We start from the raw sequence: 16067 nt of genomic DNA, 5'->3' as shown, positions 1-16067 counted from the left end.
CTCAGCACCCCCCTCTCAGTACTTGATATGCCACACCTGTCAGATGGATTGGCAAAGGAGGAATGTTTTCTAACAGGGATGTACAGTGCCCTGCAAAATTATTCATCCCCCTTGGCATTTTTCCTATTTTGTTGCATTACAACCTGTAATTTAAATGGATTTTTATTTGGATTTCATGTAATGGACATACACAAATTAGTTCAAAGTGGTGAAGTGAAATGAAGAAAAAAAATGCTTGTTTAAAAAAAAAAAGTCTATATGTTTTTTTTAAACGCTAAACTGCTGCGTGCATATGTATTCACCCCCTTTGCTATGAAGCCCCTAAATAAGATCTGGTAAAACCAATTACCTTCAGAAGTCACATAATTAGTTAAATAAAGTCCACCTGTGTGCAATCTAAGTGTCACATGATCTCAGTATGTATATACCTGTTCTGAAAGGCCCCAGAGTCTGCAACACCACTAAGCAAGGGGCACCACCAAGCAAGCGGCACCATGAAGACCAAGGAGCTCTCCAAACAGGTCAGGGACAAAGTTGTGGAGAAGTACAGATCAGGGTTGGGTTATAAAAAAATACCCGAAACTTTGAACATGCCACGGAGCACCATTAAATCCATGGTACCTAAACAAACCTGCCAAGAGAGGGCCGCCCACCAAAACTCACAGACCAAGCAAGGAGGGTATTAATTAGAGAGACAACAAAGAGGCCAAAGATAACCCCGAAGGAGCTGCAAAACTCCACATCGGAGATTGTAATATCTGTCCATAGGACCACTTTAAGCCGTACACTCCACAGACCTGGGCTTTATGGAAGAGTGGCCAGAAAAAAAGCCATTGCTTAAAGAAAAAAAATAAGCAAACACGTTTGCCGTTCGCCAAAAGTCATGTGGGAGACTCCCCAAACATATGGAAGAAAGTACTCTGGTCAGATGAGATTAAAATTGAGCTTTTTGGTCATCAAGGAAAACACTACATCTGGCGCAAACCCAACACCTCTCATCACCCCGAGAATACCATCCCCACAGTGAAGCATGGTGGTGGCAGCATCATTATCATTATGGGGCGGCATGGTAGCCTAGTGGTTAGAGAGTTGGACTAGTAACCGGAAAATTGCAAGTTCAAACCCCCGAGCTGACAAGGTACAAATCTGTCATTCTGCCCCTGAACAGGCAGTTAACCCACTGTTCCTAGGCCGTCATTGAAAATAAGAATTTGTTCTTAACTGACTTGCCTAGTTAAATAAAGGTAATATTAAAATAAACAAATAATTAAATGCTGTGGGGATGTTTTTCATCGGCGGGGACTGGGAAACTGGTCAGAATTGAAGGAACGATGGATGGCGCTAAATACAGGGAAATTCTTGAGGGAAACCTGTTTCAGTCTTCCAAAGATTTGAGACTGGAACGGAGGTTCACCTTCCAGCAGGACAATGACCCTAAGCATACTGCTAATTCAACAATAGAGTGGTTTAAGGGGAAACATTTAAATGTCTTGGAATGGCCTAGTCAAAGCCCAGACCTTAATCGAATTGAGAATCTGTGTTATGACTTAAAGATTGCTTTACACAAGCAGAACCCACCCACCTTGAAGGAGCTGGAGCAGTTTTGCCTTGAAGACTGGGCAAACATCCCAGTACCTAGATGTGACAAGCTTATAGAGACATATCCCAAGAGTCTTGCAGCTGTAATTGCTGAGAAAGGTGGCTCTACAAAGTATTGATTTTTGGGGGGGTGAATGCTAAAATTTTCAGCTTTTTTTGTCTTATTTCTTGTTTGTTTCACAAGAAAAAATACTTACGATCTTCAAAGTGGCAAGCATGTTGTGTAAATCAAATGTTACAACCCCCCCCCCCCCAAATCTATTTAATTCCAGGTTGTAAGGCAACAAAATAGGAAAAATGCCAAGGGGGGTGAATAGGAGATGGTGAGGAGGAGATTGAGAAGAGGAGAGGAGATGGTGAGGAGGAGATTGAGAAGAGGAGATTGAGGAGAGGAGATTGCGAGGGGGCAAAGGAGATTGGGGGGAGAGGAGATGGAGAGGAGATGGGGATGAGGAGATGGGGAGGAGGAGAGGAAATGGGAAGGAAGAAAGGAGATGGGGAGAGGGGGAGAGATGGGGTGGAGGAGATGAGATGGGGAGGAGGAGAAGAGATGGGGAGGAGTGGAGGAGATGGGAGGAGGCAAAGAGATGGGTAGGAGGGGAGGAGATGGGAGGAGGAGAGGAAATGAGAAGGAGGAGAGGGGATGGGAGGAGGAGAGGAGATGGGGAGGAGAGGAGAAGGGGAGGAGAAGAGATGGGGAGGAGTGGAAGAGATGGGGAGGAGGAGAGGAGATGGGGAGGAGGAGATTGAGAAGAGGAGAGGAAATGGGGAGGAGGAGAGGAGATGGGGAGGAGGAGAGGCGATTGAGAAGAGGAGATGATGAGGAGGAGATTGAGAAGAGGAGACTGAGGAGAGGAGATTGGGAGGGGGCAAAGGAGATCGGGAGGAGAGGAGATGGGGAGGAGGAGAGGAGATGGGGAGGAGGAGAAGAGATGGGGAGGAGGGGAGGAGATGGGGAGGAGGAGAGGAAATGGGAAGGAGGAGAGGAGATGGGGAGGAGAAGAGTAGATGGGGGGGGGGATGGGGAGGAGGAGAAGAGATGGGGAGGAGTGGAGGAGATGGGGAGGAGAGGCGATTGAGAAGAGGAGATGGGGAGAAGGAGAGGAAATGGGAAGGAGGAGAGGAGATGGGGAGGATGAGAGGAGATGGGGACAAGGAGAGGAGATGGGGAGGGGGGGAGATGGGGAGGAGGAGAGGCGATTCAGAAGAGATGGTGAGGAGGAGATTGAGAAGAGGAGACTGAGGAGAGGAGATTGGGAGGGGGCAAAGGAGATTGGGAGGAGAGGAGATGGGGAGGAGGGGAGGAGATGGGGAGGAGGAGAGGAAATGGGAAGGAGGAGAGGATATGGGGAGGAGGAGAGGAGATGGGGGGGAGGCGAGGAGATGGGGAGGAGGAGAGGAAATGGGAAGGAGGAGAGGAGATGGGGAGGAGGAGAGGAAATGGGAAGGAGGAGAGGAGATGGGGAGGAGGAGAGGAGATGGGGGAGGAGAAGAGATGGGGAGGAGGAGAAGAGATGGGGAGGAGTGGAGGAGATGGGGAGGAGGAGAGGAGATGGGGAGGAGGAGAGGAGATTTGGAGGAGAGGAGATGGGGAGGAGAAGAGATATCTTCTGTATAGCTAGCATTGTGATTTCTATCTGTAACAAATACTCGAAAAATACAAGAAATCGCTTTCTCTCTCTGCCGCCAAAATAACCTAGTGGATCTTTGTGTATGTGTGGATGGCTGGCATTGAGCAGAGTGGCACTTTGAGTAGAGAGGCACACTGACTGATCCTTTGGTTGGTGTGTTTGTCTAAATGCTAACGCCAATGTTGTAGAATGCCTCTGTGATAGCATGCATGAGTTGAATAAGCTAAAACAACACTGTGGAGACACACACACACAGTAATATTGTTTTGTTGTAATATTGTAAATGTTATATTGTACATCTGCAATGGTGGAGCAGTGTACATGTGTATAGCGCACAGTGTCTTCTGTTATGTATTGGACATCTAAGCCAATTCCACTAATCAGGGACTGATTTAGACCTGGGACACCAAGTGTGTGCAATTAATCAGGTAGAACAAAAAAACAGCAGGCTCCGGACCTCGTAGGGTAAGAGTGGAATACCCCCGATGTAGACTATTGTTTTCTTGTGATGTGTTGTTCCTGGACCCCAGGAAGAGTAGGGGTTGCCTTGGCAACAGCTAATAAGGATTCTAATATATACAAAATAAGAGGGTATAACATTGAGTCTGTTGTGGAGAAAGGCCAGACTCCAGACTAACATGAAGCTCTCAGGATACTCGCTGAGGGCCATCTCGATGATGTTGAGAGCGTTGTGGTAGTGTTTCTGAGCCGACAGCAGCAGCAGGTGGAGTGAGTACACGTCGTCTCACTGCAGGTGCAGAGGCTGACGCACGTACCCCAGCGCCTCCGGGATCTATAGCACAGAGGGCACGGGTCAGATCCCCACCAGACATCCACAGCAAGGGGTGCTGATATCTGGCCATGCTGGAGAGGACCCTAACCTTAACCCTTATTACATCTGAACACATCTGAGTTTGAGTTTATTTTATTTTTACAGGGACAGTGCACATTAATCAACGTTTCAGTAAAAGTGCCGGTTTTAGCCACCCGGCAAATTTTCAACCGCAGTCCCTGGGCAGGTTATTAAAAACAATTACAATATAGACAATCATTGAGCAGTGAGCACACGTAGAGCAACATAGGACAAGCAAGACGTAGCATACAGACAGAGCAACATACAACAAAAAGCAGCAAGACAAAATTCATAAAAGCAACAGTGTTTCCACACCTCACAAGCTACAGACAACAGACAACAAGGAAAGTGGCAATACACAGCTAGGGATTATGTTCACAAATCTGATTGACCTTTAGCCATGTCTTCATGCATTTTGTGAAAGTGTGATATGTGGTGCAGTTATGTGTGTCTGATGGCAGTCTATTCCAGACATGGGAAGCTCTCACAGAGAAAGCGGATTTACTAAAGGTGCTTTTCCTTAAGGGAACTATACAGTCACCTCTCATTGCAGACCTTGTGGATCTGCTGCCATATGTTTGGGTTTTCTGTTTAACAAAAATACTGAGTGGAGGGGGAGCCAGGCGATTTAGGATCTTGAATACAAGACATGCGTCGGTGTATTGCACAAGATTTTCCCAACTCAGGAGCTCATGCTTTCTGAGGATGTAACAGTGATGATGGCTATTGTGCTTCCTATCAAGCACTTTGAGAGCCTGCTTGTAGACAGACTGAATAGGTTTTAATATTGTACAGCAAGCTTGGGCCCAACTAGTCAAGCAGTATGTTAAGTGGGAGTATCATAGATTTGAAGTACAGTTTTGCTACCTCTGTAGTCAAACAATTTCGTATTAATCGTAAATTAGCTAGGTTGAATTTGGTTATCTGAATGACCTTTTTCACATGCTTTTTAAAAGAGAGGTTGGAATCAAGTATGATGCCAAGGTACTTAAAATCAGATACCACCTGGAGCTTCTCCCCTGACACATAGACATCTGGCTCAGTAGCATCTGTTGCCCTCTTTGTGAAGAACATGCAAACAGTTTTTTTCACATTGAGATGCAAACACGAGTCACTGAGCCACTTTGTAACCTGGACCATTACAGTAGTGAGTTATTGTGCAGCTTGTTGTTTGCTCTTTGCATGCACATATATCACTGTATCATCTGCATACATTTGAATTTCAGACCCAGTACAGACAGAAGGCAGATCATTAATGTACAGGCTGAACAGGAGGGGCCCCAGTATTGACCCTTGGGGCACGCCCACATCATAGCTAAGAGTGGGAGACAGCTCATTGCTCACTCTGACACACTGAGTTCTGCCTTCAAGGTATGATTTCATCCATCTCAAGGCATCGGGGGAAAAGTTGAACTTGGACAATTTTGTGATGAGAATCTCATGGTTAACAGTATCAAAAGCTTTCCTTAGGTCCAGAAACACACCCCCAACAAAGCCCCCTTTTTCCATCTTGGACTTCACATTTTCCAGAAGAAAGCAGTTGGCCGTTTCTGTGGAGTGTTTTGCTCTGAAGCCAAACTGCATGGAGTGTAATGTGAAGGGGCTGTTGTTGAGGTGGGCAATCAGTTGTTCTGCTACACATTTTTCAACAACCTTTGACACCACAGGTAGTATACTAATGGGCCTGTAGTTACTCACGTCAGCAGGGTCGCCCGATTTAAAGATGGCCGTTATTATGGCCGACCTCCATACCCTTGGAAACACCCCGAGACCAATAGATGTGTTGGTGACCTTAGTAATGGGGCCAATGAGTGACTCTTTGTAGTTTTTAAGAAAGGTAGAGTCCAGCCCAAACACATTTTTGGCTTTAGAGTTCTTTAGTGAGCTAATCACCTTGTTCACCTTTGACTCAGAAACCTCCCTTATGATGAAGACAGGTTGAGTGTGATTTACTAGCACTGAGCCCAAGAAACCAGTGGAGGGGTTCTGTGTCAGTACCCTCACAGAATCAATAAAGTAGGAATTGAAGGCTATTGCTATTTCGACTGCATCCTGTGTTAGATTGTTATTCACCATGATTTCTTTTTGCAATGTTACTATGGTCTTTCCCTGTTAACTTTTTTAGATTCTCCCAGATCAATTTAGAATTTCCCTTTACTTCACCAATTATGTTAATAAAAAAGTTTGATTTCTGATTTCTTTCATCACCTTATTTCTCAGCATGGTAAACCTACATCTGTCATGCTCTAATTTGGATCTTAGGGCTGTTTTTAGAGCATAATCTCGTTCTTTCATCAATTTCCAGATTTCTCCATTTAGCCAAGAAAGAGTGCTCAATTGGCCAGGTTTGGATTTGATTTTCTTTAGGAAACCATTGACTATCAGCTTCCACGTCTGTATAGGACAAGATGTCCTTCCAGTTAATTCCCTTAATTGCGTTTTCAAAATAGTTTAATTCACTCTTAGGTATTTTTAGTTGATCCGGCTTTCTAACAGTAGAGAGGTTAAACCTGCTCTTAGACAGCTTTCTGACTATAAGTGTCAGATTCTGATCAGATAGCCCAGTAACCATATTGAATGATTTAGTCACTCTCTCTGGTTTATTACTGAACACCAAATCAATCTGTGTTTTAGAGCAACAAGTCACCCTTGTTGGCCCTTTAACTAGCTGTGTAAGGTCAAAAGTATTAGTGATCCGTTTGAGTTTTTTCCTACAAGACTTGTCTTCATAATTCATATTAAAATCTCCCATGAAGATGACCTCTTTCCCAAAATCACATTCCCTAAGCATGTTATTAAACTGATCAAAAAACACACTTTTGGTGGAAGGTGGCCTATACATTCCAATAAGGGTAAAAGACATTTGGGGAGACAGTGTAACATTCAGGCTAATACATTCTAGTTCATTATCACATGACCACTCAATTTGTTTACATCGGATATGTTCTTTAATGTAAATCATCACACCCCCTCCTCTTCCTTCAGTCCTGTCTCTCCTGAAAACATTGTAGCCAGGCACAATCACAGCAGCATATGGAGAGGTTTTATGGAGCCGTGTCTCTGAGAGGCAGAGGAAGTCAAGGTTGGATTCTGTGAGTAGATGTTGAATTTGATCACTTTTTGGAATGACATTATGAATGTCCAAGTGCCCCCCTAGTAGTCCCTTGGGCTTAGCTAGTGGGTCCCAGACAACTCGAGAGTTTTTTGGTGTTTTCTGCCGGCTGGGTTTAGGCCGTTGTGTTTAGTTTTGATTAGGGGCAGTTCAGTAGCACAATTAACAATCCCTCCCGCCTGCGCTGGATGAGGGGAACTAATTAAAACAGCTTGCGTACCAGAAGCAGAGTCGGGGATCACATATAGCGACTTGGATATGTTTGAAGAGTCAAAATCTATCCTGGAGCCGGGTGAGTCGAGAGAAACCATGGGACCATAGCACTCTCCCACTTTCACAGCGGCGACGATCAGTGGACGAGGCCATCCAATACTTTCCACTCCGGTGAGTATCATTGGCTCGGTGATGTTAGGCCCAGGTTTGAGTTGCACATCCCCGGAGAGCAGGAGGGTAGTGAACAGGTAGTTTAAATGTTTCCGATAAATGTTGAACTTGTGTTTGTTACGCCTAAGCGGTTCAGTGGAATAGGGAGCGAGGTAGGATTGGCCATTATTTAGAACATTATGGTATGCTGTGTACTGTCCGCTCCCGTGGAATGGTGAACCAATGTGTTTGGTGTTGATATTCTCTGGTAGTAGACTGATTGTGTCATCCCAGCAAGGACGCACTGAGATTATCAGCAGAGCAGCTACATAACTGACAATCATGGCAAAGTACTGGAGATAAAACACATAATTGAGCTTTAACTCTTTGCATGAGTTACTTAGCTGGGGTCGGCGTACACCTGATGTTTAGATAAAATAACAGCATTCGTATGAGAAGCGGCACCTGGCGCACCACCCTGTCTTCCGTCCGCCATTATCCTGTTAACATCTGGCTACAATGTTACGGTACCAAGCCCTTTCAGAACAAATATTTTATTTGAATCACTAATCCCTAACCTTTACCCTTCACATGAGTTAAAGGCAAATAGCTCATGTACTTGCTCATCAGTGTTTATGGATTTTCCCCCCATACATGCCTATCTTGTGACAACCAATTACAGATATAACAGGGTTATTATATCTATGCTAATGTCTCTCCCAGCTCAGCCAATCAGATCTCTGATGGAGTAGATACATGATCAGACACAACTTAGTTGTTAACACCTGCTTAAATCTACCAGGTAATGACCAATATCAGGTCCTTTTCATTAGTCTACTGCTGCCGGAAATCAATGGTATACACTACATGGCCAAAAGCATTCAAATTAGCGGATTTGGCAATTTCAGCCACACCCATTGCTGACAGGTGTATAAAATGTCCTTTTTCAGCAAGCCCCCATGCACAAAGCAAGGTGCATAGAGAAATGGTTTGTTGAGATTGGTGGGGAAGGACTTGACTGGCCCGCACAGAGCCCTGACCTCAACCCCATCGAACACCTTCGGGATGAATTGGAACACCAACTGCGAGCCAGGCCTCATCGCCCAACATCAGTGCCCGACCTCACTAATGCTTGTGGCTGAATGGAAGCAAGTCCCCGCAGTAATGTTCCAACATCTAGTGGAAAGCCTTATCAAAAGAGTGGAGACTGTTATAGCAGCAAAGGGGGGACCATGAGATGTTTGAATAGCAGGTATCCACATACTTTTGTAGCGTATGTTAGCGGTGTGTGTTTGTGTGGATGGTTGTGTGTATGTGTATCAATACTGTCCAGCAGATGAATCTCATCGGAGACAGTATTTGGTAGTAAGAGTCACCTGGGCGTTTTATATTACAATGGTTGTTATTGAATATAATTTATGATTCACAATCCCCCTCTCTCTCTCTCCACTCTGCTCTCCTATCCCTCTCCTCCTCAACCTTCTCTTCACTTTTCTCCCACCTCTCCTTCTCCTCTATGCTCCTCACCTCCCTCTCCAGAGGGTGGTGTGGTCTGCCCAACGCATCACCGGGGGAAAACTACCTAACCTCTAGGACACCTACAGCACCCGATGTCACAGGAAGGCCAAAAAGATCATCAAGGACAACAACCACCCGAGCCACTGCCTGTTCACCCCGCTATCATCCAGAAGGTGAGGTCAATACAGGTGCATCAAAGCTGGGACCGAGAGACTGAAAAACAGCTTCTATCTCAAGGCCATCGGAATGTTAAATAGCCATCAGTAGCACCTTATACAGTTGAAGTCGGACATTCACATACACTTAGGTTGGAGTCATTAAAACTCAGCTTTTTCAACCACTCCACTAATTTCTCGTTAACAAACGAATGTTTTGGCTAGTCGGTTAGGACATCTACTTTGTGCATGACACAAGTAATTTTGACAACAATTGTTTACAGACAGATTATTTCACTGTACCACAATTCCAGTGGGTCAGAAGTTTACATACACTAAGTTGACTGTGCTGTTAAACAGCTTGGAAAATTCCAGAAAATGATGTCATGGCTTTAGAAGCTTCTGGTAGGCTAATTGACATCATTTGAATCAACTGGATGTGTACCTGTGGATGTATTTCAAGGCCTTCATTCAAACTCAGTGCCTCTTTGCTTGACATCATGGGAAAATCAAAAGAAATCAGCCAAGACCCCGGAAAAATCTTGAAGACCTCCAGAAGTCTGGTTCATCCCTGGGAGCAATTTCCAAAAGCCTGAAGGTACCACATTCATCTGTACAAACAATAGTACGCAAGTATAAACACCATGGGACCACACAACCGTCATACTACTCAGGAAGGAGACACGTTCTGTCTCCTAGAGATGAATGTACTTTGGTGCGAAAAGTGCAAATCAATCCCAGAACAACAGCAAAGGACCTTGTGAAGATGCTGTAGGAAACAGGTACAAAAGTATCTATATCCACAGTAAAACGAGTCCTATATTGACATAACATGAAAGGCCGGAGGAAGAAGCCAGCAAGGAAGAAGCCACTGCTCCAAAACCACCATAAAAAAGCCAGACTACGGTTTGCAACTGCACGTGGGGACAAAGATTGTACTTTTTGGAGAAATGTCCTCTGGTCTGATGAAACAAAAATATAACTGTTTGGCCATAATGACCATCATTATCTTTGGAGAAAAAAGAGGGAGGCTTGCAAGCCGAAGAATACCATCCCAACTGTGAAGCACGGGGGTGGCAGCATCATGTTGTGAGGGTGCTTTGCTGCAGGAGGGACTGGTGCACTTCACAAAATAGATGACATCATGAGGCAGGAAAAGTATGTGGATATATTGAAGCAACATCTCAAGACATCAATGAAGTTAAAGTTTGGTCGCAAATGGGTCTTCCAGATGGACAATGACCCTAAGCATACTTCCAAAGTTGTGGCAAAATGGCTTAAGGACAACAAAGTCAAGGTATTGGGGTGGCCATCACAAAGCCCTGACCTCAATCCCATAGAAAATCTGTGGGCAGAACTGAAAAAGCGTGCGCGAGCAAGGAGGTCTACAAACCTGACTCCGTTACACCAGCTCTGTCAGGAGGAATGGGCCAAAATTCACCCAACTTATTGTGGGAAGCTTGTGGAATGCTACCCAAAACGTTTGACCAAAGTTAAACAATTTAAAGGCAATGTTGCCAAATACTAATTGAGTGTATGTAAACTTCTGACCCACTGGGAATGTGATGAAAGAAATAAAAGCTGAAATCATCAATCAGTCATTCTCTCTACTATTATTCTGACATTTCACACTCTTAAAATAAAGTGGTCATCCTAACTGACCTAAAACAGGGAATTTTTTACAAGGATTAAAAGTCAGGAATTGTGAAAAAATGAGTTTAAATGTATTTGGCTGAGGTGTATGTAAACTTCCGACTTCAACTGTATATATAGACTTGAAATCACTGGCCACTTTAATAACGGAACACTGGTCACTTTAATAATGTTTACATATCTAACATTACTCATCTCATAAGTATATACTGTATTCTATTTTACTGCATCTTAGTCTATGCCGCTCTGACATTGCTCATCCAAATATTTATATATTCTTAATTCCATTCCTTTTCTTTGGATTTGTGTGTATTGTTGTGAATAGGTTAGATATTACTGCACTGTTAGAGAGAAACACCAGCATTTCGCTACACCCGCAATAACATCTGCTAAACACGTGTGATCAATAAAATTTGATTTGATTTGTCCTCCTCCTCCCTACCCTCCATCTCCTCTCCTCATCCCTCCCCTCTACTTCTCCGCTCCCCTACCTGTCCCCTCCAAACCTCACGTCACAAATCCACCCTTGACATTCAATTTCCTTCAGATAATTTTTCTTTTTTTCTTTTTTTACATCATTCCCTGATGTATGTCTTGTCACATTTATACTGTTCATTTATTTGTCATTTCTTTATCTTTTTCCCTGAAAGATTTAGGCTATGTGATTTATTTTAGTGGTGACATAGCCTTCATTGTCGGGGAGTTAGTCGCTGGGAGTGGGGATGACGTCTCACGTGGAAACGCCGTCCCTGCCTGAGCCGAATGTGACGGTGGAGAATGTTCTCCTCGCTGTGGGATAACAGGTTGGCTATGAAAATCTTTCAACTGTTTCGCGAATGAATAAAGCAGTGGTAGTGTTTCTGAAAGAGGAGAGTCTTATCAACCAGCTGATCACAACGCTTTTCTCCCCGGCTACGAGGGTTACTATATCCAACGTGCCACCGTTCATTCCCGATGGTGACCTGATGCTAGAGCACACACGCTAAGGGAAATTTGCCAGCGCAATGAGAGAGCAGGCCCGGCCTCCACCCCTGGTCCAGACTCAACCCCAAACATCGGCATTGCCAGATTCCGTCATCCATGCAGTTGATGTTAATGTTGATGATGTTATTGTTAATGTAGCGGAGGTTACCGTGGCGGGGAGTTAAGGGGCGGGCGTGATAGTGTGACGACCCTCCCACTCTGTCTGCCGTATTCTCTCTGTGATGTTTCCTTATTAGGATGCTGGTGGGCGGAGTTGGGAGGGTCGTCAGCTACATGGGAAACACCTGGGCCCGGTGTCTCCCAGGATAAATACACCACTTCCACATTCATGGAGGAGACTCTCTCCATGCAGACACTTTGACAGTTTTTGTTGTGTGTCTTTGTGGTTTTTGGTTGTTTGCCTTAGCACCTTTCAAAACCCTGCATTATCACATTCATGCATGCAAAACACTCACTTACACACACCATTGTATATTTTCCTTAGTTGCTTTAGTTAATAAATATATATTTTGTTACTCCTTATCTCCACGTTGTCTCCCTTTTGTTACGGGCTTTGAGCCGGTTCGTGACAAGTGGGGGCTCATCCGGGATATTTCAACTATTGGTTTGGGAGACCGTAGAGGTACGTGTTTGGTTTGCATATTGTGTTTGAGTTTGATAGGCCCAGTATTGGTTGCCTTTGTTGTTTGGTTTGTGTGCTGCGTTGGAGAGAGTATAATGGTTAGTTTTCAGGCCCTGCCTAGCCTGGAAACTCTTGTTCTACTTTCTGTTGGGACATCAGTCTGAGGTGAGTAATCGGCTGTGTACCTTGGTGGGAGATTTGGGTAGGGTAGTGGAACTTGCTACCCGGAGCTATAGCCTTTTTCCCCTGATAGGCTTAGCGACATGTTTCATTTTTTGGAACATGTTGGGCATGGTTAATGTTTGTTATTTTTGTGCGTTGTCTGTGGACTGACCAGTTGTCTCGGGGGCACATCCGTGGCTTGGAGGAACTTGCCAGCATTGTCACAAACCTCGCCGAAGAGGGTGCCTCTTCCTGTTCGGGCGGGGCTCGGCGGTCGTCGCCGGCCTATTAGCTGCCATCGATTCCCTTTCCGTTTGTGTTGGTTATTGGTTAATTGGGTACACCTGTTTTGTATTAGGGTTTGTTTGTAGGGTATTTAAGGGCACTAGGCCCGCTGGGTATTTGTGCGGGCTTGTTAATTGTTACTCTGTGTTTGATGGTGTGATTTATTTTCGTATCTTTATTCTCCGGTCTATTTTGTCCTGTTGTTTTGGACTGGCAACTTATATGCGCCCTGTGTGTTGGCGTGATCGTTTTGTTGCACCGGTGAAATAAATTTGATAAACGACAGAACCCTGCTCTCTGCGCCTGATTCCACCCACCACTCCTAGTTAATCGTAACAAGCATGCTGGGGAGTTTTTCCATGCCAGCGGGCTACAGTGTGTAAATTCCCACCGCAAATCCGCACGAAGACTAGGGTTGAGTTATTGTAGGTTTTGGGGAAGCTCCGTATCTCATCTCTCTTCTGTGGTGCTCAGGGTGATTGTCAATTCTCGGGTTGTGGTCTGGTGTGCTCAGCAGAGGGGAAGAGCGAGAATCTTTTTGTGTGACTATGGCGTCTTATGTAGATGAGTTAATTCGCTTTCCATCGGAGGAGTTGTTAGATTTAGGTACTAAAGAACAGCTGTTGAAGGTCGCTGAACACTACAAGGTTGAGATTAGTGATAAACGTCTAAAGAATTCTATTAGGGTGATATTGAAGGCCAATCTGATGGAGAGTGGTATTCTTGAAGTTACCACTGGGCCAGCCTCTGCTGAGGATTTGTCGTCTCCCCATAATGTTACAATGGCCATTCCATCGGTTAGTCCTAGTAGTCTTCTTTTTGAACAGCAGAAAGAACTGCTTCTGTTACAGCTGGAGCATGATCGTGAGAAGAGAGAGCATGATCGTCAGCATTATCGTGAGAAGCTAGAGCATGATCGTGTAAAGTATGAAAAGGAATTGGCATTTAAACAAGATATGGAGCGTGCTAAAATCAAGTTGCAACAAGAACGTATAGAGTTTGTTAGGGAAGGAAAGATCTCAGGGGAGAGTTTGTTTTGGGAAGGTGACCCAGATTTACCTAGGGGTAGTTCCTCTTTTGGTCGTGCCCCAGAGACATTTGATATTGTTGGGAACTTACGGTTATTGCCTCAGTTTAATGAAAGAGACCCCGAGACATTCTTTTCGTTGTTTGAGCGGGTTGCTGATGTCACACCCTGACCATAGTTTGCTTTGTATGTTTCTATGTTTTGTTTGGTCAGGGTGTGATCTGAGTGGGCATTCTATGTTACATGTCTAGTTTGTCTATTTCTATGTTTGGCCTGATATGGTTCTCAATCAGAGGCAGGTGTTAGTCATTGTCTCTGATTGGGAACCATATTTAGGTAGCCTGTTGGTTTTTGTGAGTGATTGTTCCTGTCTCTGTGTTTGCACCAGATAGGGCTGTTTTGGTTTTTCACATTTATTGTTTTGTTAGTCTATTCAGTATAGTTTCTTTATTAAAGAACCATGAATAATAACCACACTGCGTTTTGGTCCGCCTCTCCTTCAACTCAAGAAAACCGTTACAGCTGACGCTAGGAATTGGCCTGATTCTGACCGCACTTTAATGTTGCAGTGTGTGCTGACTGGTAAAGCGCAGGAAGCATATTCAGCTCTTAGTGTACACGACAGTGCCAGTTATGATAAAGTTAAAACCGCTGTGTTACAGATTTATGAATTGGTCCCTGAGGCTTACCGCCAACGATTTAGAACTTTAAAAAGGGATGATAAGCAGACTCATGTTGAGTTTGCACGACAATTATCTTTACAGTTTAATCGCTGGTGTTCCGCCTCTGCAGTTGTGACTTTCCAAGGGCTGTGTGATCTGATTATGTTAGAGCAATTTAAGGACACAATACCTGATCGTATTGCCACGTACATTAACGAACAGAAAGTAAAGAATGTCGCTGAGGCTGCGGTTTTGGCGGACGAGTATGTGTTGACACACAAAAGTGTATTTGCAGAGCCCCGTATTCGGAAAGAGTGGGGGCGGTCTGATAGATTTGGGCTTCGCTCACCGCCCGAGATACTTTGGTTCACGGGCAGAGTTCTATTCAACTAGGGTTGAGCCTGACTCCCATGGTAAAGCTGACTTTGGGCAGGAGTGTCACTACTGTCAAGGTTCAGGTCATTGGAATAACGAATGTCCACTTCTCAGGTCAAAGGGTGCTTACGCTAAATCTAAGCCTACCGCGTTAGCTGCACCTGTTCCACATCAGTTCACTCATGACTCATTTCCTCAGACCCAGGAGAATGGGAAAATCCATATTGATCCAGACTATTTACCTTTCATTACGGAAGGTTTTGTGTCTATGTTAGGAAGTAAAGACCTAGTGCCAGTGAAGATCCTGAGAGACACAGGTGCCTCACAATAATTTGTGTTGGAGTCTGTGTTACCCTTTTCTGCTGAGACTGGGACTGGGACTGGGGAATAGTGTTCTAATTAGGGGAATAGGTTTGAACACTCTGTCAGTTCCATTGCATAAACTGATGTTGGATTGTGGGCTGGTGAAGGGTGAAGTTGTTGTGGGGGTGCGTCCTTCGTTGCCTATTGAGGGTATCGACGTTATCCTTAGGAATAACTTGGCTGGTGAGCGTGTATGGCCTGTAGTGTTTCCATCTCTGGTGGTTTCCACTAAGCCGTCATTTGTTGGGATTCCTGATGAGAGTGTACAGAGTTTCCCAGAGGTGTTCTCTGCGTGTGCAGTGACACGTTCTATGAGCCGTGGCAAACTGGTCACTGCGCCGACTAATGATAATAATACAAAGAAGAATGTCAATGTTTTCCCTGTTATCCTGTTATCTGTAACCCACTCAGATCTAATCAATGCACAACGGGATGACCCCACGTTGGAAGAGTTGCGTGACCAAATTGTACCTGTAGAACAGTTGGGAGATGTCGCCCATGGATATTTTCTCCAAGAGGATGTCCTGATGAGAAAGTGGGTGTCTCATAGTTGTTTTCTGGGGGAGGCAATTAGTCAGGTTGTTGTACCAGTTAAGCTTCGTGAGTTGGTGTTGGAAACTTCTCACAGCGACGTTGCTGGAGGGTGGGGGGTGAGGAAAACCTACAATCGCATATTAAGACATTTCTTTTGGCCTAGATTAAA

General features: G+C 44.7%; 1 protein-coding gene across 1 annotated transcript in view; it reads right to left on the bottom strand.

Moving 5' to 3' along the window:
• Window positions 1–16067, bottom strand: part of LOC109904571 (tetratricopeptide repeat protein 7B) — a 113382-nt gene that overhangs the window by 46843 nt on the left and 50472 nt on the right. The window contains 1 exon segment of the mRNA XM_031787605.1: window positions 3869–4023. Coding sequence (XP_031643465.1) covers window positions 3869–4023 — 155 coding nt within the window.

The sequence above is a fragment of the Oncorhynchus kisutch genome, linkage group LG14 (assembly GCF_002021735.2).
Source record: "Oncorhynchus kisutch isolate 150728-3 linkage group LG14, Okis_V2, whole genome shotgun sequence".
NCBI classification, from domain to species: Eukaryota; Metazoa; Chordata; class Actinopteri; order Salmoniformes; family Salmonidae; genus Oncorhynchus; species Oncorhynchus kisutch.
Note: the sequence above shows the minus strand (reverse complement) of the source record. Positions and strands in the feature narration are given on the sequence as shown.